Source organism: Telmatherina bonti, assembly GCF_933228915.1.
Source record: "Telmatherina bonti genome assembly, chromosome: 13".
Classification (NCBI taxonomy): domain Eukaryota; kingdom Metazoa; phylum Chordata; class Actinopteri; order Atheriniformes; family Telmatherinidae; genus Telmatherina; species Telmatherina bonti.
Window position 1 is genome coordinate 20,574,964 of NC_136611.1, and position 22,350 is coordinate 20,597,313.

The 22,350-nt window shown below is 40.3% G+C and overlaps 3 protein-coding genes across 3 annotated transcripts; 2 read left to right on the plus strand and 1 right to left on the minus strand.

Annotated features, from left to right (window-relative positions):
* The first annotated feature begins 346 nt into the window (after positions 1 to 346).
* On the plus strand, positions 347 to 7,202 carry tfip11 (tuftelin interacting protein 11). The gene is made up of 15 exons (XM_079251375.1): positions 347 to 462; positions 893 to 1,098; positions 1,187 to 1,352; positions 1,458 to 1,614; positions 1,718 to 1,845; positions 3,820 to 3,981; positions 4,229 to 4,420; positions 4,580 to 4,759; positions 4,879 to 5,013; positions 5,156 to 5,259; positions 5,381 to 5,549; positions 5,691 to 5,934; positions 6,049 to 6,191; positions 6,319 to 6,484; positions 6,652 to 7,202. The coding sequence occupies exons 2-15, from the start codon at positions 893 to 895 to the stop codon at positions 6,996 to 6,998; spliced, it is 2,499 nt and encodes an 832-aa protein (XP_079107501.1). The 5' UTR covers positions 347 to 462; the 3' UTR covers positions 6,999 to 7,202.
* Positions 7,203 to 7,530: 328 nt separating this feature from the next.
* On the plus strand, positions 7,531 to 15,912 carry thoc5 (THO complex 5). Its single transcript, XM_079250813.1, has 20 exons — positions 7,531 to 7,613; positions 7,830 to 7,934; positions 8,982 to 9,125; positions 10,992 to 11,105; positions 11,410 to 11,507; positions 11,636 to 11,782; positions 11,888 to 12,002; positions 12,212 to 12,344; positions 12,449 to 12,526; positions 12,706 to 12,749; positions 13,287 to 13,386; positions 14,142 to 14,250; positions 14,355 to 14,456; positions 14,543 to 14,639; positions 14,723 to 14,834; positions 14,909 to 15,012; positions 15,109 to 15,196; positions 15,277 to 15,392; positions 15,504 to 15,694; positions 15,805 to 15,912. Exons 2-20 carry the CDS (start codon positions 7,836 to 7,838, stop codon positions 15,866 to 15,868), a joined length of 2,055 nt encoding a protein of 684 aa, XP_079106939.1. The 5' UTR covers positions 7,531 to 7,613; positions 7,830 to 7,835; the 3' UTR covers positions 15,869 to 15,912.
* A 2,817-nt stretch (positions 15,913 to 18,729) lies between these two features.
* Positions 18,730 to 22,350, minus strand: LOC306764669 (neurofilament medium polypeptide-like; the record flags this gene model as incomplete). The annotated part of the gene is made up of 4 exons (XM_079251869.1): positions 18,730 to 19,924; positions 20,014 to 20,138; positions 20,240 to 20,439; positions 21,600 to 22,350. 4 exons carry the CDS (start codon positions 22,348 to 22,350, stop codon positions 18,730 to 18,732), a joined length of 2,271 nt encoding a protein of 756 aa, XP_079107995.1.

The window sequence follows — 22,350 nt, forward strand, 5'->3', positions numbered from 1 at the left end:
GGTGTCATTGTTTTTGTTTTGTTTTGTTTTGTTTTGTTTTGTTTTGTTTTGTTTTTTGTAGTACATATATAAATAGCGTTTATCTTCATTTGCAGACATTTATTTAAAATAAATACTAAATATCCCATATGCGTGTTTATATATTTAGTCAGTTATTTTAATTTATTTCGTATGAACTGTCATTACCGGGGGCAAGATTGATCAATAACTATCCAATGCAACAAAGCGATAATTCTAAATAATTGTATGATTAAAATCTTTGAAACTTGGAAAATATAAGTGTGGAACAAGAGAAAAAAGATGGGGACAGTTTGATGTGACACAACTAAACCGGAAATACTATTATTTTCGTGCGGCGAAGGAAACGTCTCCTTCGTTAGCTGCCTCTCTTCTTACCTCTTATTACAACATAAGAAAGTATGAGTAACTGATATCCACGTAGGGTGATAAATATAATTTCGGGTAAGTTGAATGAATGCCTTAGTCTCTTCGAGCAGGCAAAGTTTTCTCATGCAGTCAGTAAAATAAATGACGACACATTGACTAGCTAACGCTAGCTTAAGCTCGAAACTAGTTTAGAAAATGTTTTCCTAGCGGTAGATCCAGAGTTTATACGTCATTGTAGCCAGACTAGCAATCTTGCTTTGTGTGAATCTATTTAGCCATGGTGTTTTTCCCTCTAAAATGATCAAATGATTTCTTCATCGTAACTTTTATTTGTCTCGTACATGAGTAATTGGCTGCCAAATACAGTACAAAACATGGGGGGAAAAAGTAAAACCTTTTAAAACTCAGTCACCAGGTTTTCTACTGTGAATTTAGTAGCAATAACTGGCTGAAATGGTTTGTTTATATCGCATTACTTTATATTTTATCCCAACGTTGTAAATAGATGTCCATGCCACACATTTTCCGGCGGAGGGAGGAGGAGGAGGAAGGTGTAGAGGTTGAAAGCTTTGAGGTGACAGACTGGGATATAGCCAATGAGTTCAACCCAGACCGCCGCAGGTTTAGGCAAACCAAAGAGCAAGCCACTTATGGCATTTGGGCTGACAGAGACTCAGACGAAGATGAGAGGCCAAGCTTTGGTGGCAAGAGGTAAGTCCAGTGTTGGTTCTTCAATATCTCAATTTTAACTGTAACTGTTAACCAGAGGTTTAGTCAGATTTTGTTCATATATTACTAGATCAAAAGACTACACTGCTCCAGTGAACTTTGTGAGTGCTGGTCTGCGTAAGACTGCAGCCGAAGAGACACAGCAACAAAAAGAAGGAGACTCTGAGGACTCTGATGATGATGTTCCTGCCACACCTCCCCCTTCTCGTGGAGGTGCACCCAAGAAACTTCAGATGGTAAATCTTTGGTCTGCATATTTTGTCCATTGCTCAGTATACTTCATGAAAAAAAAAAATCTTGGATGTTATGGTGTAAAGCTTTAAAAATGCATTTTTTTCTAGGGCAATTTCTGTGGGACTCCATCACAGAGATTTGCAGGTGGCATACAGTCTGGACAAGGTATTGGTAGTTGGGAGAAGCACACAAGGGGAATTGGACAGAAACTGCTGCAGAAAATGGGATACCAGCCAGGAAGAGGTTTGGGCAAGAATGCTCAAGGTAGGTATGGCCGATCAGGATATATTAATTATATGCTTTTGTATTTTTGATAAAGAACATGGTAGAATTAAAAAACTTTAATATGATACTCGTATTGCTTCAGGTATTGTAAATCCAATTGAGGCGAAGGTTCGTAAGGGAAAAGGAGCCGTTGGTGCTTATGGCAATGAGCGAACACAGCAGAGCCTTCAGGACTTTCCTGTGGTTGACTCAGAGGAAGAAGAAGAAAAGGTAAAGTCTTTACAAAGATAGTCTCTTTCACTTTTCAGAAAGAAAGTGGCGCAAATCTAATAAACTCACTGACTTGTCAGAGTACCGGCATAAACTCTCACTCTTCACACCCAGCCTAAAGGCTGCCAAGATAGACTTCTATCAGAACTAGATCTGCAATGCTCCTAACACACGACAGCTGTTCATGGCATTTAACTCGCTTCTCTCTCCACCACCTGCTCAGCCACCAGCCACGCTGACTGCAGAAATGTTTGCATTCTTTTTTTACCGAAAAGGTTGCTACCATCAGTAATCAATTCTCTGAGCCTGACCAACTTAGCCTACCGCATCCAGCTAGTGGTGCGTCACTTAGCTCCTTCTGCACTCTGAATGAGGATGAAGTCCTAAAACTTCTACAAAACTTTAAACCCACTATGTGTGCACTTGATCCGGTTCCTACCGATATCCTGCAAAGCATTTCTCCTACAATCCAAGCTGCAGTGACTCATATTATCAACTCCTCTCTTGAATCTGTCTTCAAGCAAGCTCGGGTCGCCTCGCTGCTGAAGAAACCCACACTCGACCCAGCCCAGGTTGAAAACTACCGGCCGGTCTCATTAGTGCCGTTCTTATCGAAACTGCTAGAGCGTGCAGTCTTCAGCTAAGTCTTGCAGTTCCTCCATGATGAAAACCTTTTTGATTAGTCTGGCTTTAGGCTAGGCCAGTGTTTCTCAATTCCAGTCCTCAGGACCCCCTGCCCTGCATGTTTAATGGGCAACACCACCTTAACACACCTGAATGAAATAAAGCACTCGTTATCAGGCAGCAAAGAACTTGATGAGGAAGTTAAATAGTGACTCAGGTGCATTGAAGAAGAAACATGTCTAAAACATGTAGGGCAGGGGGCCTGAGGACTGGAATTGAGAAACACTGGGCTAGGCCATTCCACTGAAACTGCTCTCCTGTCTGTTACCGATTCTCTTCGGCTTGCCAAATCCACTGGTCAATCCTCAGTACTCTTATCACACTTGTTCCTACGTCTGTTACCCGGGATCTTGGCGTCATGGTAGATAACCAGTTGACCTTTAAGGTCCATGTTGCCTCGAATGCCCATAATTGCAGATTTGCTCTCAACAACATCAATAGAATCAGACCATACCTGACAGAACACATGACTCAGCTTTTGGTTTAGGCTCCGGTCATTTCATGCATTGATTACTGCAGGTCTGCTTGCATGCTCGGTTAAACCTCTGCTGATGATCCAATATGCCACAGCGTGTCTGTTTTTCAACCAACCCAAACAAGCTCTTGTCACTCCGCGCTAATCGCACTTCACTGGCTTCCGGTCGCAGCACGCATCAAATTTAAAGCTTTGCTTCTGGCTTACAAAACAATAACTCAAACGGCTCCTGTCTACCTTCACTCTTTAATCCAGACCTACAGTCCCACTTGACAGCTACGTTCCACCAGTGAAAGACGCTTCTTGTTACCACCAATATGTGGGACTAAATCACTAGCCAGACTCTTTTCCTCTGTTGTGCCATGATGGTGGAATAATCTCCCAAACTATGTCTGCTCTGCAGAGTCCTTGTCTACTTTTAAGCGCAAGCTGAAGACTCAGCTCTTCAAGGAGCACTTCCACACTTAGTTTAGCTATATTTGTCGGAAAAGTTGGAAAACTTGGCCAACTTCTTTGCAACAAACATTATAGTATTAATTCTTTGTATTTTAACATGTGTAATATTGTGGGGTGGGAAGGAGAAAAACAAAAAAAAAACAGCCTGTAGCCCTTCATGTAAGGACTTTCGTCGAACTGGACAGTCCATTAGCACCTTCCTATGATGTCCTCTATTATTTGCTTTCGTGCTTGTGTTGTTCTCACTCATATGTAAGTGGCTTTGGATAAAAGCATCTGCTAAATGACTGTATAATACAATAGAATAGAATTTTATGCATGTATTAGTTGAACTACAGTTATTATGTTTTTTGGTGTAGGAGTTTCAGAAGGAACTTGGCCAGTGGCGCAAGGATCCTGCAGGACCTGCAGGAAAGAAGAAACCCAAATACTCCTACAAAACTGCAGATGAGCTGAAGGCAAAAGGCAAAATAGTTGGTAGAAGTACAACAGCATCCGCTGGAGAACTGGCACAGGTCAAGGTATGTTAAAGCATCAACATTTATGTGCATTATCACTTTTTTGGTGCATTGAAATGACAAAAGAGCCCAGAAATGTGCCAGCATTTTATTAAACTTCTGAAACTTTTCTAAGATTTTATTGCCATTCATTGACCCTAATACAAAATCAACTAAATCAAGCTTTTTTTTTTTATATTTATAGAAATATGTGGATGCCTGTCAGTTTTGTTTTTCAATTTCCATTGAACCCATATCTTTTACTGTCTAGGTAATAGATATGACTGGAAGAGAACAAAAGGTGTATTACAGTTACAGTCAGATATCCAACAAACACAGTGTTCCTGATGAAGCTCCACCCAGCATGTCCACTCGGGACCAAAAGGGCTCTGGCTTTGGTCTCCCTGAGCTTGAGCATAACCTGCAGCTGCTGATAGACCTCACAGAACAGGACATATTGCAGGTAAAAGGAAACCATACATTTCTTCTAAAAATATTTGTCAACAAGAACAAATTGATAAAGGCTTCTTTACAGATTGACAGCCTGAGGCTCGACTCAAAAGTGTCTTGTTAGTGTCTATAACAATTATATGATTTATTTTTCCTATTTATTCGTCTGTAGTCTGCCAGACGTCTGCAGCATGAAAAAGATGTAGTTGTGTCTCTGACCCATGAGTCACGAGCATTGCAGAGCAGACTGGATGAAGAGCAAGATTCTATCCAAAGAATGGAGGCCGTACTGGCATTGGTTGAGCGTTTTCCTTCTGGAGAGACAGCCCCAGGGGAAGGACCCACCCTACAGGTTCATATTATAAAAATACACTGACAACCCACAGTTGTCTTGCTGATTGAGAGTAATTATTCCAGCTTTGCTTTCTCATTCATATAGTGAATCTTTGCTCATTCCTTCTCACTTTCCAGGAATGTGCCAGCATCTTTGAGACCTTACAAACTGATTATTATGAAGAATACAAGACAATGGGGCTGGCAGACCTGGCTGTGGCTGTTGTGCATCCATTGCTTAAAGAGAAACTTTGCTCTTGGGATCCTTTGAAGGTATTGTTTTACAGTGGTCTTTATTTCAAGAAGTCCAATACCCTTTCTGTGTTACCTCTTCTATATATATATATATATATATATATATATATATATATATATATATATATATATATATAAATTGTTTTTTATTTATTTTCAGGACGGCGCTTATTGCCTGGAAGACATTGGTCAATGGAGAGCAATCCTTGAATCTAGAGACATGCACCCCTGTGGTCCAGATTCAAATATGGATCCTTACCATAGGTAAACAAAAGTAGATTAAGCTGTGCCTGTGGGATAATATATTGAATTTATCTTGCTTGTATTGCAACCTGGTTTATAGTTACATGTTTGTGGAATGTGTTTACTGTCTTTGTTGGGATAGACTCTTATGGGAGGTGTGGGTCCCAGTGATGCGTTCTACTGTGTCAAGCTGGCAGCCTCGTATGGTCGGACCAATGGTGGATTGTATAGAACTATGGGCTCCCCTTCTGCCTGCATGGATCCTTGATAACCTATTGGAACAGCTGATCTTACCCCGACTTCAGCGAGAGGCAAGACACACAGAATTGGATTAAAATAATCTAACATTCGTGTTTGTTATGCTTGTCCTGTATTTTTTCAGGATCACATAAATATGGTTAGTACACATAGACCTCTTACATGAATATATATTTATTTTCCTTGATTTAAAGGTGGATACCTGGAATCCTTTAACTGACACCGTGCCCATTCACTCCTGGATCCACCCTTGGTTACCTCTCCTCCAGTCGCGTCTAGAGCCTCTTTACCCACCAATTAGGAGCAAGCTATCCAATGCTTTACAGCGGTGGCATCCAAGTGATGCATCGGCTCGCCTCATCCTACAGCCATGGAAAAATGTCTTCACAGTAGGTGCATGGGAGGCCTTCATGGTGAAAAACATCATTCCTAAACTAGGTACGACTTCATTTGTTAACAGCCTTAAATATGCCAAAATGTATTTAAACATTATTTCCTACTCCAGTTATTTCTAATATTATTTTATGCAATGGCTTCTGTTTACCACCACAGCTTTATGTCTGGAAGAGCTGGTTATCAACCCTCACCAGCAGCAGATGGAGCCATTTCACTGGGTGATGGACTGGGAAGGCATGTTGTCCCCATCCAGTCTTGTTTCACTTCTCGACAAAAACTTTTTCCCAAAATGGTTGCAGGTTAGTTAATGTACTTTCATAATAACGCATATAGAGACTAGACAGTTGTGAAAGTTATTACTGTTTATCATTTGATCAATTAAATCTTTCTAAAATTGTATGTATGTCTCAATAACTATAATTACAGGTTCTGTGTTCCTGGTTGAGCAACAGTCCTAATTATGAGGAAATCACGAAATGGTACCTCGGCTGGAAAAGCATGTTTAGTGAGGTCCTGTTGGCACAACCTCTCATTAAAGAGAAATTCAATGAAGCTTTGGACATCATGAACCGTGCAGTATCTTCAGGCATGGGTTGGTACTCATACAGTCTATGTCAATTATGCTAACATTAAAAATGAGTAGCGGGTTTGTTTTAAACCTGATTCAAACATTACATGAAGTATCTCCTTAAATGTTCTATACTCTAATCAAAACATCCTGTAACACGTTTTTTATTTATTTATTTTAAATATCTGCAGGTGGATATATGCAGCCCGGTGCAAGGGAGAATATTGCATATCTCACACAGACAGAGAGAAGGAAGGACTTCCAATATGAGGCCTTGCAGGAGCGGAGAGATGCCGAGAGCGTTGCTCACAGGGGCATCAGCACCAGTGTGCCAACTAACTTTAAAGATCTTATCCAGACAAAAGCAGAGGAAAACAACATTGTGTTCATGCCCTTGGTGGCCAAGCGGCATGAGGGAAAGCAACTGTACACTTTTGGGCGTATTGTTATATACATAGATAGGGGGGTTGTGTTTGTGCAAGGAGAGAAAACCTGGGTTCCCACATCCCTGCAGAGTCTCATAGATATGGCAAAGTGAGCATGGGCAGACTTCTCATTAAGGGGGGTTTGGAAGAGGGATCCTTCAAGTGTACAAAGAATAAAAAATGAGACAAAGTAATTTGTTTTAAAATCAATTTAGCCAATTTTTTGTCATCTGTCTTTCTAAACATTGAAACTGAGAATAAATAGTTGACTTTGTGTTTTTTCTTGTTAGTTTTTATTAAAGCCGAATGAAACAAAAGTTTAAGTGAAACCTCTTTTTTTTTTTTTTTTTAAATATCTTGAAATGCATAAGAAATATGGATTTTATTCTTTTCATTTCAAATGCAATTATCTTTGTTATATATTACAATTACTGCTCAGTTTTTACATTTTGATACTTAGAAAATCGAAATCAGCATATGGTTGATATATGGCATGCAAAACAGCAATACATTTATATTTGATCCTTTTACAATCAGTATTCTAAAAACCATTTATTTTTCCAACTCCTCCAATAGTGGGTGGCGCTGTTAATTTCGCTTTTTCCTCCACGGTTTTTGGCTTGGCTAGGCTTCCGTTGCAGGTTGTGCTTTGTGGTGGTAGACTGCAGACTTCCCTTCATTGTAGTTCACGATTTAACAATTACACGGCAATTTTATCTACTAAACAGGTAGGTTTATATTTAGAATTATTAAGAAATAATACTTTGATTGGTTACCGTACGAGGAAATATGCATCCACGAGCCGATAAGCTAACGATTGTAAGCTAGGGAGCTTATTTTAGCAATCAGTAGCTTTAGTGCTAATTTTAGGGGCATGCTATGCCGAAGTAGTCTGAAGATTTTACTAATGTTTTTTCCTCTTAATTCTATACTTGCATATCTAGACATCCATGTCGTCCGACACCCTTAAGAAGAGGAAGTCGAAGGTTGTCCGAAGTGAGACGGCAACACCAGAGATCAAGCGAGTTCGCGGAGAGGGGGAGCAACATGTAAGAGGAGGACACAGCTGATGTCCTGATGAGTTGGACTTGGGGAGGCTTAGATCCAGTTGGATCCCATTGGATCGTATTAAATATCACGTTAATACCAGTTGATGTCAGACTTATAATCACCCCCACCTAACAATTCAACAGAGCACTGGGAAGAGGCAGAGTTATTAGGTTGTAAGTGGACACTTTGTTCCGTCAATTGAACTGGATCAGGTGTGTTGGAGTCGGAACACGTCTAAAACATGCAGGATAGTGGTACTTGAGGACCAGGATTTGGAAACATAGTACCAAGGGAGTTAAAAGCAAAATATCCTTATCACAGATTCAACCTGTTGTATCTTTATAGATTTTCAAATCATACTATTGTAGCATCCAACTGGACGTGTATTTCAGCTCCTGTGCTTAGGTTTTCTTACAGTCAACGTGAAAACAAGATATAAGTCTTGCAAATGTAATTTTCCATCTTTATTTAAACTGGGCTCTACAACATTGAAAAGTCTATATATGTGAATTATGGATGAAAGTCCTTAAATTAAACACATGCACACAATTTAAGCTTTTGTCACTTGACAGTAGTGTTTTAAAGCATCTAGGGTTTTGCACTTATTTTTCATCATTTACTTGTAAAGGTCATTTTTTAAAATTGTTTTTTGTTTTAACGCGTTAACTTATGTTAATAGTGTTTTGTATAGACTACCTATTTTGAATTCCCTTGTAAAACAGATTTTTATTCTTTTTTTAAAATCTCAATGGAATGTTTATTCCTGGTCAAATAAAGGTTAAAAAATAAATAAGTATATTATATGATATACGGTATTTTATTTTAAAAAGAAGTCAATAGAAACCATTTAATTGGTTATATTAAAATCTTCACAGTCAGCACAAATTATGCTGATAAAGTATTTAGGTACTGATATAAATAGAAAAGAATAGAATAGAACAGTTGAATAGAATAATATAACTCTCACAGGTCTGTTAAGCCCCGCAAGACAGTGATTCACAGGAAAAATAGATGAAGTTTTATTTGTTTGTTTTCCTTTTTTTCAGGATGTGCGTGTCTATAATGAGGAGGTGGAACTGGATGGCAGGGACCCTGAACAGGACTACTTGCAGTACAAAGAATCATGTGAGAGTCTGGCCACACTCATGAGTGAGATCCAGGAGCTGAAAGCCAATGGTGCCAAAGAGGGGGTAAGAATCTTTCCTTTTTTTTTCTTTTTTTTTTTTTATAAATATACACAACTAAGCTAATTCATCATTATAGCCACATCATAATGTGGTTGTATGAAAGCCTGAGCCTCTGGTGGCTTGATATTCTTTCAGTACAGCAGAACACTAATTTCCTCATAACCCCAATTACATATATTTTGATCCAACTATTTTCAAACCTCATATGTGCATATTGTACACTATTCGAACCTGTAGATACACAGTTAAACCTAAGAATATATTCCACAGAGAGAAAACTTTTTTTTTTTTTTTTTAAAAGAGGGAGAGATTGCCCAATAGTTGGGAAAATGTGTCAAAAAGATGAGCACTTTTTTATCAGAGTTGGTGGCTGCAAGGAGAAAAACTTCTAAATTATTCTGGGCTTTAATGATAATAAAGTTAAAATGAATTTATAGTCTTGAATAGGTCTGGGTGGTGGTCTGGTGCTTTGCACCATTGTCTCACAGCAACAAAATGATCAGATTTGGTCCTTTCTGTGTGGAGTTTCTAAATTCTCCCCATGAATGTGGAGGTTCTCAGCAGGTGCTTCAGTATCCTACAAATTATGTCTTAAATTAATTTGTGAAGCTAAACTGACCTCAGGAGTAACTGATTCTAAACTGACTTTAGGAGTAACTGATGATGTGAGTGGTTCTTTGTCTCATTTGTCTGTGTTAGTCATGTGATGGACTAGTGACCTTTTATAGGTTTACTTCTCGTCAGAATGCAGCTAGAATAGGTGTCCAACATGATCCTGAGTTAGATTAAGTGGGTATATAAAATAGATGGATTCATGGTTTCAGTGTATAATTACTGTTTTCCAGTAATTTTATGTTTATTCAATCGACAGCAATGGGACAACAGTTAGAAAAGGTAGGCAAAGAGGAGGAATCAATAACCCTCTTGGTTAGGACCTTGCATCAAAGAAGAATTGCATGATTGGGTTGGTTGTAATGCAATTTAATTCCAGTGCAATCCTTACTCTAACTTGTAGGCATGGGGCAAAGTTGTTTTAAAATGAGAACGTGAACAATTCTGAATTGATGTAAAAATGTTTTTTTTTTTAAAGTTTTTTTAAAATGGTAATTTAGAACAAAATGTTGAAGAACACAAAAGGAACTCCAAATCACACAAATGCAACGCCTAGACCATATGTGGCGTGCATAAAACAGACATGATGGCTGAGCATGAAATACAACCAGCACTCTGCATTAAATTGTAGCGTGTGAATATGCAACCAAACTCTGATGCAGTTCAAAGAAGCAAACGTTTGTCTGCTTACAAATGTAGCTCTCTGCACGCTTCTAGTGTACCACATGCGAGGAGCAGATGTGACTAAACAAGCAAAACAAAAGGATGTGTGGGACAATGGGCCGCTCTGACTGAAATGTCAACCCAAGACTGCTAGGATCTGATGCTGTCCCATGTTTTACTATTATGCAGTGGAAACAGAAGTTGTCCTGTATTAAACAATAGACAAGTGTTCTTCTATATCACAACAAATATAAGAAATCAGCTGCTGAGAGGCTGTGTGACTAGCAGGCAGCAGTAAACGATCAATAGACAAGACAAGCTGTCAAATCAAAGTTCATGCAACAGGGGCAACAGTGCTCCCGAGTGTTTTACTACAGTTCCTCACTCAGCTGCAGAAGTGTTATTAAAAAGTGTATTTTGGCTATGCTTTTTTTTGTTAGACTTTATACCCATACCTTCAGTCAACAAATTCAAGGCAGCTGCTGCAAGCATTTGCGTTGTCATGTGTCAACCCCACAGAGCAGAAAATATCAAGACAGCAGTGTATTTATGACAACAGCTACAAAGTCTAACAAAATTTTTCTTTCTTTTCAGTGTGTGGAAGTTGAGCAGAAACGTATACAGAGCTGCATTCACTTCATGAATCTAAAGAAACTTAACCGTCTGGCTCATATGCGTCTAAAGAGAGGCAGAGATCAGACACATGAGGTAAGCCCTGCACATATCTCTTCAAAACTGTTTGTGAGATATTAAAGAAAACAAGTTCACACCATGTCATTAGTTTGATTTTAAAATTTGCTTTAGGTTTTGTTTGGGATGGTCAAGAAAAGGAAGTTGAAAACTGTTGTTTTTCAGGCGTGTTTATCATTTCTTTGGTTTAGTTTAATGTTTTGACAATGATGCCTTCCTTTTGTGCTTATAAACATGCCAAGCGTATATTGTTGTTGTAGTTTTTTTAAGGATCACTGATAGTTTTCAACAAATTTAATTTTAATTCATTTTCTGTCCACAGTCAAAACAAAGAGTTGATGTGCTTCACCTTCAGCTGCAAAATCTCCTGTATGAAGTTATGCATCTTCAGAAGGAGATCAGCAAGTGTCTAGAGTTCAAGTTAGTACAAAATATTTCATTTAAAATGTGTATTTTTAAAGTGACGCAGTAAGATACCGATGATTATTTGTGGAGATTATTGGAAGTATGTTGTCATAGTGCTAAATAATACCTTTGTCCTGTCTCAGGTCTAATCATGAAGAAATAGACCTGGTGTCTGAGGAAGAGTTTTACCAGGAGGCTCCGGAGGAGATTTCCAGGCCTAACCTCACAAAAAGCGATCCTCACCAGCTTACACTGGCACGTCTGGACTGGGAGCTTGAGCAGAGGAAGAGGTGCATACATAATAGTGCAGTTGTATCCACTGTTGAAATTTTTTAACCATTATTTGAGAGAATTGAAAGCATTTTGTTTATTAAAACATTTATGGTGGAAAACAGGTTGGCAGAGCAATACAAGGAGTCGCAGACGACAAAGGAAAAAATTCAGAAGAGCATTGAAGTGAAGAAGGAGCATCTCAGAAGCCTGCAGCCAGGACTCAATGCAATCATGCAGGTAAAAAAAACAAAAAACAAAAAAAACCAATCGTCATAATTATGATCACAAACATACTATTAGTCTGTTAATGTTTCAACCTGATCTGAACTCATTGATATTTGATAATGTTTGTTTATTTTTGTGATTGAAGAAAAAAGAAAATTGCTTACTTGTGAGGACTGCTGTGCCAGACACTACAACTTCCTCATTGTGGTTTATCTTCACAGGCATCGCTCCCTGTGCAGGAGTATCTCTCCATGCCATATGAACAAACTCAGAAACAGACGGAGATTGCGCGCCACCTGCCTCCACCTCTCTATGTATTGTTTGTCCAAGCAAATGCATATTGCCAGGCTTGTGGTGAGAAACTAAATCACAAATCACTGTCTCACAACAAAACGTACTTTTGTCAATATATGATGCAAGTTTTGCTTCTAGGTGGTTCAGTTTTGTTTCTATTTCAGACAAGAATCTTGTTGTGTCCATTATTGGGGATGTGGATGAGGCCAGGGCCCTGTCCAAACCTCCGGATGATTCCCAGGGTACATTCAATGCTACATATGCCCACTATCATACATATGTACCCATGAAATAGAAACCCATAGCTCTGTTAACCAGTTGGTTTTTCATTCATGGATGTTTTGTTCCTTTTTATATTTTGGAATGGATGCATAGCCGACCATAAAAAAAAACCTAAATCATGTGATCTAATTTCATCCAGATGATGAGAGTGATTCAGATGCTGAAGAGGAGCAAGAGAAAACAGTGAGTCCCAGGCCTGGCTTTACTTTAGGACCCTTTCACTTACGCACACACTCGGACACAGGTCAGGAAGTTGTCTTTGCACCACACACACAAACTTTCCCTGAAGTCTTGGCTTTCTCACACTGTGGTCTGGCATGTAGGGGAGTGGCAGCACTTGATCAATTGCTGCACCCCCCGTGCCAGAAGGGGAGTCTGAGTGATATTTACTAAGAATGGTGAGGCGGCTGTAACTTGAATGCATCTGGGACGTGCTCGCTCAGCAACAAACCAATTCATACTTTAATGGTCAGGACTTGCTTCAAGTCCTGAAGCAATTATATCTATTCTAAATTCCCAACATTAGGGATAGATTTTTAATATTGACTTAGTTGTGAGTCATGTAAAATAAGTTGTGACTTATGTAAAAAACTTAATTATTTCAGGCTAAAGTTTTGCTTGATCCAGATTGGTGTTTAAACAGTGTAGTTTGAAGATTCCTTTCCAAGCTGTCTTCTCATCCTCTGACCTTTTTGCTTTTTTTTATTGTGTGGTGAACAGAAGAGAAGGCGGCCAACCACAGGGGGCCAGCTGGATGATAAAAGACGAGAAATGCTAAAAAGACACCCTTTGTCTCTCTGCTTGGACCTGAAGTGTAAAGGTAGCTCATTCTGTATCCCTCTTACATATTTACTGTGCCATTTCTGTAGAAAGAAACATTCCATTTCTTAATATTTACCATTCTTTTTTTCATTCATTACGAGTATGTATATGCTGTAGTGTTCAGTAACTTGATACCTATTAGATAGTATTCTAAAGATTGTTTGACCCACTCTGCTGTGACATGACACCACTTGACCCTTGTCTTCCCTCTGCTGGCAACAAAAGGAATATGGTGACAGATTATGGGAGATCTGCATTGCAGGCGTAACTCTACCTTAAGTGGAAGCAGAGAGGGTGTGGGGAGAGAGGTGAGAAAGATGCTTGCGGCATTATAGGTCTGCAGCACCTACAATATCTTGTAAGCATTTTCTCTCATCAGCAAACTCACTGACTTTCTGTGTTTATGCTTATTCCCCTCCCCTTTCCCAGTTATCTTCACTGCTGCCCGCTGCAGCAGCCGTTTTAGGGCAGGACAAGCAAAAAGTGAAGCGTGTGAATGATATCATGTCACTGAGTTCACTGTCACTGCAGAGTGGAGTTTGACAGATAACCATCAGCATTATAAGCACTCCCTGGGTGCTCCCAGCTGCTTTTCTGACCACACCTTGTTATTTCTATCTAATACACTGCAGTGTGTAAAGTAAACCCAAGGGAGCTATCACTGGCAGGATTAATAAAAGGAGGGTGTGTAGAGAGTATTACAGTAACAGTGGATTAGCTCTTTAGTGTGTGTTTTCTTCTGCATCTCTACAGATGGCAGCATCCTCCACCTCTACTTCTACTACCTGATGAGTCTCAACATTATGACCGTAAAGACCAGAGTTTCCACTTCCACAGACCTCAGCTCAGCCATCAGCGCAGGGTGTGTGTGTGTGTGTGTGTGTGTGTATTCACGTAAGCATTTGCAGCTATCTGTGGCTTTCAGGCTAAAGATTCTAACTGTGTCCTTTTTTTTTCTTTTTATAGAGAGCTGCTGAAATCAGAAACTCTACTCAGCTGTCTGTACACTAGTGACCAAGGGAGAGAAACTCCCAATCCAGCGAATCGCTACCAGTTTGACAGAGTTGGGTAAGGATGTCAAGTAATTAAGGTGAATAAGGAGAAAGAGAAGAAGATCCAGTTGGATTAACCCATAATATCTATCTAAACAATAGGATTGTTTCCTTTGCTGATTATGTGGAGGAGCTGGGATATCCCTACATGTGGGTTCAGAATCTCGGAGGACTTCAATTTCCAAGTGATTCTTCAGAGGTGTGTTGAGATCAAGAAGTGTTTGAGGAAAGTGCACTTTACCAGTTTAATTAGAAAGATAAAATGTGGGGTGTTTGTTTCAGGGTGTGCTTGTTGGCAGTTCTCTGAGTGCCAGCCACATGGAGAGCACCATGAAGCTGCTGAGAGGACGTGTCCTGTCCCGTTTGGCTCTGCATAAACAGTTTGCCTCCTTGGGTAAGTAGCTAAACAACTTTACACGTTAAGTACATGGAAAGTTGGACTGAGATTGTTTATGTTTGTGTCCTCAGAGCACAGCATCATCCCAGTTTCCAGCGAGTGTCAGCAACTCTTTCCAGCAAAGATCATCTCCCGTTTGGCACGTTGGATCACCATAAGTCAGCAGGAGTACATGGTAGATGGGCAAACAAAACAAGAAAAAAGTTTTCAGAAATGTTATTCACAATAACATAAAAAGCAACATCACTGTAATATTTCATATCTTTTCAAGGATCTGCCATATACATGTCATGTAACTGATGCTGGTCTGGCAAAGGAGAGTGATCTGTACTTCTTGGGTGTGGTTGAAAGAGGCACAGGTAAATCCAGTAATGGACAAAACATATGGAAGTCATGCAGTTGGAATGAATTAATTTTAATATGCAATCACGTTTCTCAGCTCATCTCCAGGCTGCGGTGGTGCTGAGTCCCCGTTACCCAGAGATCTCTCCCCTGTTCTCCCTCTCTCTCAGCTGGAAGGGAGAGTGCAGCGGACGCACTGACGACAATCTTCGAGTTAGAAATGTTCATTTTATCATATCCTAAAGTTTGTGCACTGTTTCAGACACCCTCCCACTTGCAAGATGGATATTTTCTGTGCTCTAACTTACTGTTTATCATTTTTAGGCCATGGAAAGTGAAGTTAATGTGTTTAAAAATGAGCTGCAAGGACCACGTCCAGGACACCAGCTGCTGACTAATCAGCTAGCACGCCTGTGCTTCTGCCTGGATGTGTATTTGGAGACAGAGGGACAGGATGACAGTGTGGAAGGACCTCGCGAGTTCCCACGGGAAAAGATGTGCCTTCGTACTGTCAGGTAAGGAGAGAAAAGGTTTTTATTCATACATCTAGTTTTGTAATGAAATTAGATTTAAAAACACTATAAGAAATATTATCTCTAATATTTACTTATTTTTTTCCATTCAGGGGTCCAAATCGCCTGAAACCATTCAAGTACAACCATCCACAGGGCTTCTTTAGTCACCGTTAAACCTGTTTATACAAGTTCCTCTTTGTAACTTTGATCTTTGTGACTTTGATACACAAAGTTCAGTTTTTGAAAGCTTTGGAAATAAATATTAAAAAAAAAACAACTTGCTATTTTCCTTGTGTATAACTGATCTTTTTATGGTTCTGCTGCATGCAGCTTTTGTTGTGTAACCCATATTTTTCTGTTTGATCCTTTTACTGTCCTCTCTACCCGAACTTCTCTATGTTCTGCTCTATTTATAGGCCTTGTCAAAGCTGCTGATTATTATGCTATTGTGGTTCAATGCAGAAGTAAGCTGAGTCATTTCCACAGAGAATGATGCCCATGTAATGTAATATTTGGCATATTGTTTGCAGTTAGTCTTTATTATATTTTTTTTTTCCATGGCCTCAGTATATGCAAAAAAATATTCATATTGATGCTGTCAATATTTTCAAGTTTTACTTTGATTTATTAGGTAGCTTGCAGGGGAAACATCACTTCATTTTTTATTCACCGGTACTTATTTGCAGCCCAAGTCCAACAGAATGTAAAACAGGCCAGAATTTAATCTTACAAATGTATTTTGGTGAATTTTGATTTGGTTTATGTAATTACATGGAGGGGACAGTTTATTTAGAAGCTGCTGGCTGATGAAGATGACTACTTTACATATGGATCTGGAGTTAGTTTGCTTTTCTTTCTTTATGTCTCCTATCTGCAGTCTGAGAAGTTTTCTAAGTCTTCTATCTTTTCGAGAAAAATCACCGTTAGATCTTATAACTGATCTGAAAGCTTAGAGACTGGGAAAACTAATGAGTTAGTAGACAAAAGAAATTAATCCAAGTGACTCATGGCTTCACGGTTATACAGTTTGATTATTATGGTAACAGTTGTCAGTAAGCTATTTCAATGAAAAATATAATCGCTGAATATAAAAACAGAATTATTAAAGGGGATGATGTTTTAACAACAGCAGGAGTAAAAGCAGCCTGGATCTTCCCCTCATGGTGTTTTGTACTGCAGTTGCAAATAACATTTTAAGCCTGAGGGAGCTTTAATTTTTTAGCTTTATTGGGTAAAATATAATTCAACTGATCACAAGGAAGTGGACTTGTCTTAGCATGGTTTGCAGGCTTTCATATACAAAAAATTAATTAGTCTGAATTTTTTTTTTTTACTAATTACCAGTCCTTTAACACGAGTAGCGTGTTCTTTAACACCCTCTTGTGTGGTGGTCTACCTGAACCGCACGCTGTATAAGACGTGCTGCATGAAGGGGTTGAATGCTGACTGGAGAGTGGAGCTCAAACCTTATTGATTTTGGTCTATTTTTAGCACTAGTGAAACAACTACCAATGCTTGTCAGTTAGGAAGAACTTCAGAGTAAGGGGCTTTAAGAAGAGGATCAATATAATATTGGCTTTAAATATATTTATTTGCCTTGCTAACAAATGTATTTACTGCAGCTTTAATACAAAGCTAATCAATCAGCTGAAGTGAAGCTGGATTTGTTTTGAGGTGATGTGATGCAAAGAAAAAACTGACTGCATGACAGAAGAATTATCCTTCCAATGTCAGCCAGTGTGTCTGCTGTCAGTGTGTAAGAGCTTGACTACACTTAATGCTGCAAAGACTTTTCTCAAATCAAAGCTTTTCAAAAGGTGGAAAATAAGCATATCTACGTTTCTGTTTTGTCAAAACCTTCCCGATCACCTATTGAAATAAAATATTTAGTTGTGAAGCCGAAATGTAAAAAATATATTTTTTCATGATCAGGTATGGTGAGAATTTCCATATTACAGGTTTGCTAAGTGAAGCTTTATAAGTATTAATATAGTTCCTGCTTATGACACTTCTCCTATTATATAACTGGTAATTATAAATATATGTGGGAGATGCAAGAAGATTATACAGATGATGATCCAGCATGCCCCAGTGTGTAGTGTGGTAGATCTGGAAGAAGAGAGTAAAACTGAGTCTGCTCTGTGCAAACATGCAGCGGTTCTCTTCATACATGAATGTGATCAGGATGGAAGGATGGGTGTGGTGGCTGCTGAAGGTGGGTAGAGCTCCCCCTCTCCTTAGCCGCAATGCAGTGCAGTAACTTGCATCATTTACCTTTGGGCCTCACACGTTACGATTATTACTGACACTTCATAAATATCCCCAGTAAAGGTTAATGTGGTACAGAAGAAGACAACACAAAGCTCCTTTTTTTTGATTTTCACTCTTTATTTACTGTTTCATATTGCATATTCTCAGCAGTTTTATACATAGCACAGTCATCATTGTCCTAGCATTGCAGACTGGAAGAGTGAGATACCACAGTTCACCTGTCAGGAGAAGCTGCATTAAGGTGCACAACAAGCAAAATTCAAGTCGTTCTTACTATTATAACTGCAAATATAGTACAGACATATCTGTTTCCTTAAATATACATTTCTATATTCAATATCTGTAACAATCTTTACTTGATATTGTTTTGACATCTACCCTTGAAGGCTTGTGTAGGCACAGCAGGACCCTGCTGCCCCCATCAGGATTCATTTTTAATGCACTTGTTAATCATTAAGGGCAGTTGTCACATTCAGATAGTTTAGAGCATTCTGCATTCATTACAGTCATACATCAGAAGCTTCGGGGGGATGTAATGGCCATACATAGGGAGCATGGAATTATTTGCTACAGAGATCAATATTGCTTACATACTGTTACCTGCTTTACTGTGAACATTTTACCTGTCTAAATAGCTGGATGCAACCTGCTCGTTTCTCCTGCTCGCCTCCCTTCTCATGCCTTTGCCTGACTTCCCTTCTTCAGTTTTATTTGGCATCTCCTCCTCCTCCTCTCTTCCACAGCTGAGACACACTGTTTAAACTTTACTTCTTGGCTTTTTCCTCCTTACTTTCCTTGGACTCTGTGCCAGAGGATTTCTCAGCTTTATCCGTTTTTGCTCCCCCCTTCACCTCTTTACTCTCTTCTGTACGGGTCTCCTTTTTCTCCTCTGGTTTCTTCTCCTCCTTCTTGGTCTCTGGCTCTACTTTTGGGGCAGGCTTTTCCACTGGCTTCTTCTCCTCCTTTTTATCCTCTGTCTTCTCGGGTTCAGCTTTAGATTCCACCTTCACGTCAGGCTGGGACTTCTCTGACTTAGGAGCAGGGGACTTCTCCTCCTTTGCAGGGGGAGCACTCTCTTTAGGCTCAGGTTTTGAGGTGTCTTTGTCTTCGGAGGCCTTACTGGGTGTTGCAGGTTTTGAAGCTCCTTCCTTTGTTGGTGCTTCATCTGATTTACTCTCTTTCTTTGTGTCAGCTTTTTCTGCTTTCTCCAGCTCTTTTTCCTTGGGTTCCTGCTTCTTCTCCTCCTTCGTGGGCTGCTCTTTCTCCTTCTTTTCCTCCTTGACAGACTGAGGTTTTTCATCTTTTTTCTCCTCTTTGTGGGCGTCTTTGGCAACAACAGGCTTAGCCTTCTCTTTCTCCGGTGACTTTGGTTCAGGGGTCTTCGAAGGAGATTTAGATTCAGGGGATTTATTCACAGGCGACTTTGACTTGTCTTCTGCAGGAGATTTCACTGCAGGTGACTTGGTGGGTGATTTGGGCATTGGGGATTTGGATGCTGGTGATTTGGATTCTGGAGATTTCTCTGGCGATTTAGATTCTGGTGATTTCACAGCAGGAGATTTGGACTGAGGGGATTTTGGAGGAGAGGATGCACCTTTATCATCATCTTCCTCCTCCTTGGTTTCCTCTTCACCTTCTTTGTCCTCATTTTCTTCTTCTTCTCCCTCTCCTTCTTCTCCTTCCTTATCTTCCTCACCCACATCTTCACCCTCCTCCTCTTTGGTTTCCTCATCTTCCTCCCCTTCCTCCTCTTCGTCTTCATTCTTTTCTTCCTCTTCCTCCTCATCTGCCTCTTCTGTCACCTCCGTTACCTGTGTCTCATCAGTCTGTTCCTCTACAATGACAGTGTCTGAGATCTCTTCACTTTTCACTTTGACATGAGTGGAGAATCTGCTCTCCAGATAGGTGTATGGACCGCCACCAGACACAAAGCGATTCTCTTCTCCCTCCAATAACTTCCTGTTTTGAAGACACAATAAAATGTTAAGAACATTTGACATGAAATCAAATAATTATAAATAGAAGTTTTTTTTGTAGCCTTGACTAACCTATAAGCAGCAATCTCAATATCAAGGGCCATCTTTACATTCAACAACTCCTGATAGTCTCTCAGCTGGCTGGCCATCTCCCATTTGGTGGTTTTTAGCTCATTGTCAAGCTGATTAATGGTCTCCTGAAAAATTAAAACAGCTTTACTGGTCAATTTTGCACTTAAATTCTGAGAGGATATATCATCAGAGCATATATCTGTTTTTCAACAAGTTCATGTCATGCCTGTAGTGAGCCGAGATCATCTTGATGCCTGTCTTCACTCTCCATTCGCTGCCTCTCCAATGACTCCTTGGTTCCTCGAAGAGTCTCCAGCTCAATGGTGCGGCTCTGAAGCTGGCGGCGGTATTCTGCGATCTCTTCCTGCATCCCGCGGATCGCATCCTGGTTGGACTTTGCAGCTTCAGACAGATGTTCCATGCGCACTGCAGGAAGAGAAAAAAAAAAGCATCTTATGAGCTTAAACAGCACTTATAATGTCACATATTTAGCTGTGGCACACAACTCATTGGTTTATTATGTATATGGAAAACAAAAACAAATTCAGGATTCCCGTTCATGGATTTTTTTTTTTGTCCAAAGGCATTTGACCAGTCCTGCCTTAGAGAGCAGACAGAACAGACAGTCACCACTGGGAGCCTGAATAACCTTGACACTGTCCATCTGTCAGTCAGTCTGACTCAGCTTCCTCTGTCTTCCAATTATGAAGAGCCACTGCTGCAGTCAGCTGGATGCACAGAAGGTCATTCAGTTCGCTCGCTTTACATCAGACCGGGATGTAAAGGCACTGCAAAAGTTGATGTATAGCTCATCAAGTGCTGTCATTGCCTTTAAACTACCACATACACTAAACCTTTCTGGCTTTCAAAGTTGTCCATTATATATGCATATAATACTGTAAAGGTCAGAAGCGCTGGAAGCATGTAGTTCTGTTGGATGTAGGCTGAAGACTCAGTACCAGCTTTCAATAAGACTTCTGTCGTACTTTAATCTATAGAGATGCATAGGAGAGGATGGCTGTTAAAGCATGAACATGATCTGCTTGCCTGGCACACAGAGAGCAAAGAAGAATATGCTGAGGTCAAACGCAAGAACACAAATCCACTGCCACCCCATGATGAGTGTAAATTAGCCAGTTTCTTCTCTGTGTGCCAGCTCACACCTGCAGTGCTGAAGTTAAAACAAAATCATTCTGCAGCATATTCTGCCAAAGAAAACAGTCACCAACTAGCTAGATCATAAAGAAAAATCCTGTTAAATCTAATTGGGTTTTTATTGGTAATTTAACGTTCTCAGTTTCTCTTTAGAATGTTTGCAGTCTGTCATTTTTGTGGTTAAAAAAAAAAAAGATTAGCAATCAAAAGACACCCTGAAAGGTCTATTATCCTTACATTTATAGGAAGTATCATGATTAACATTTATTTTATTGGGCTGTAGTAAGAATAAATCAGTGAGGTTAAAATAAACCGTCAGTCCAACCAGAGGACATTGGGCATCAGCACCTTGGACAGAGATGCAATATTACTGGAGCGCAGATAAATAGACAATGACTGAAAAAACTTTGCTTTCGGCTTCGCTCACTCACCTTTAAACCATTCCTCGGCGTGCGTCGCACTCTTTGACGCATGGCTGTCCAGCTGCGCGCGGATCTCTCGCAGTGCGCTGGTGACGTCCGCCTTGAGCGCGTCTCTCATGTCGAAGCTCACCTGTGTGCCTTGAATTTGCGCCAAAAGCTCGGACACTTCTTCCTCGTGGTTCTTCTTGAGAAAAGCGGCCTCTTCCTCCAGAGCACGGAGCTTCTTGTCCAGTTCGATGCGCGCCAGCCGGCACTCCTCCACGTACTTTTTCATGGCGCGAGAAGCAGCCTCCAATTCTTCCCGGTTGCGCGCCTCATCCTCCAACCTGACGCGCAGGTGTTGAATGTCTTCTTCTAGGTGATCATGATCTAGTGCTGCGCGGGCCTTCTCTCCGGTCAGCTGCTGCAAGAGACCCCTTAGTTCACTCAGCTCTCGCTCGTAGTGCTCTCCGATTGAGACGCGTCCTGCCTGGCTCTGCCGCAGCGCCGCCGCTTCCGCCTCCAGGTTGCGGTTGTGCATCTCCAGGTTCCTCACCTTGTCGATGTAACCAGCAAACCGGTCATTGAGAGCCTGCAGAATCTCTTTCTCGCTCCTCCGCGTAAGGTCACCGTTGAAGGTTTCCATGCTGTCGACTGAGGATGGCTGGCTGTAAGCGAGGCGGCGGCGCTGGGAGTGAAACCCACTGGAGGACACAGAAGCGGGCCGAGCCTTGCGGTACGAGCCCGGGCCCATGAAATGGTGGTCTACCGTGAAACTCAT

Bases quoted from the DNA above. Each gene is read 5' to 3' on its own strand.
- tfip11 (XM_079251375.1), top strand. From the start codon at position 893: ATGTCCATGCCACACATTTTCCGGCGGAGGGAGGAGGAGGAGGAAGGT. The intron at 1,353-1,457 runs GTAAATCTTTGG...ATTTTTTTCTAG, and splicing joins CACCCAAGAAACTTCAGATG to GGCAATTTCTGTGGGACTCC. The intron at 6,192-6,318 runs GTTAGTTAATGT...CTATAATTACAG, and splicing joins TTTTCCCAAAATGGTTGCAG to GTTCTGTGTTCCTGGTTGAG.
- thoc5 (XM_079250813.1), top strand. From the start codon at position 7,836: ATGTCGTCCGACACCCTTAAGAAGAGGAAGTCGAAGGTTGTCCGAAGT. The intron at 14,457-14,542 runs GTAAGGATGTCA...TCTAAACAATAG, and splicing joins TACCAGTTTGACAGAGTTGG to GATTGTTTCCTTTGCTGATT. The intron at 15,695-15,804 runs GTAAGGAGAGAA...TTTTCCATTCAG, and splicing joins ATGTGCCTTCGTACTGTCAG to GGGTCCAAATCGCCTGAAAC.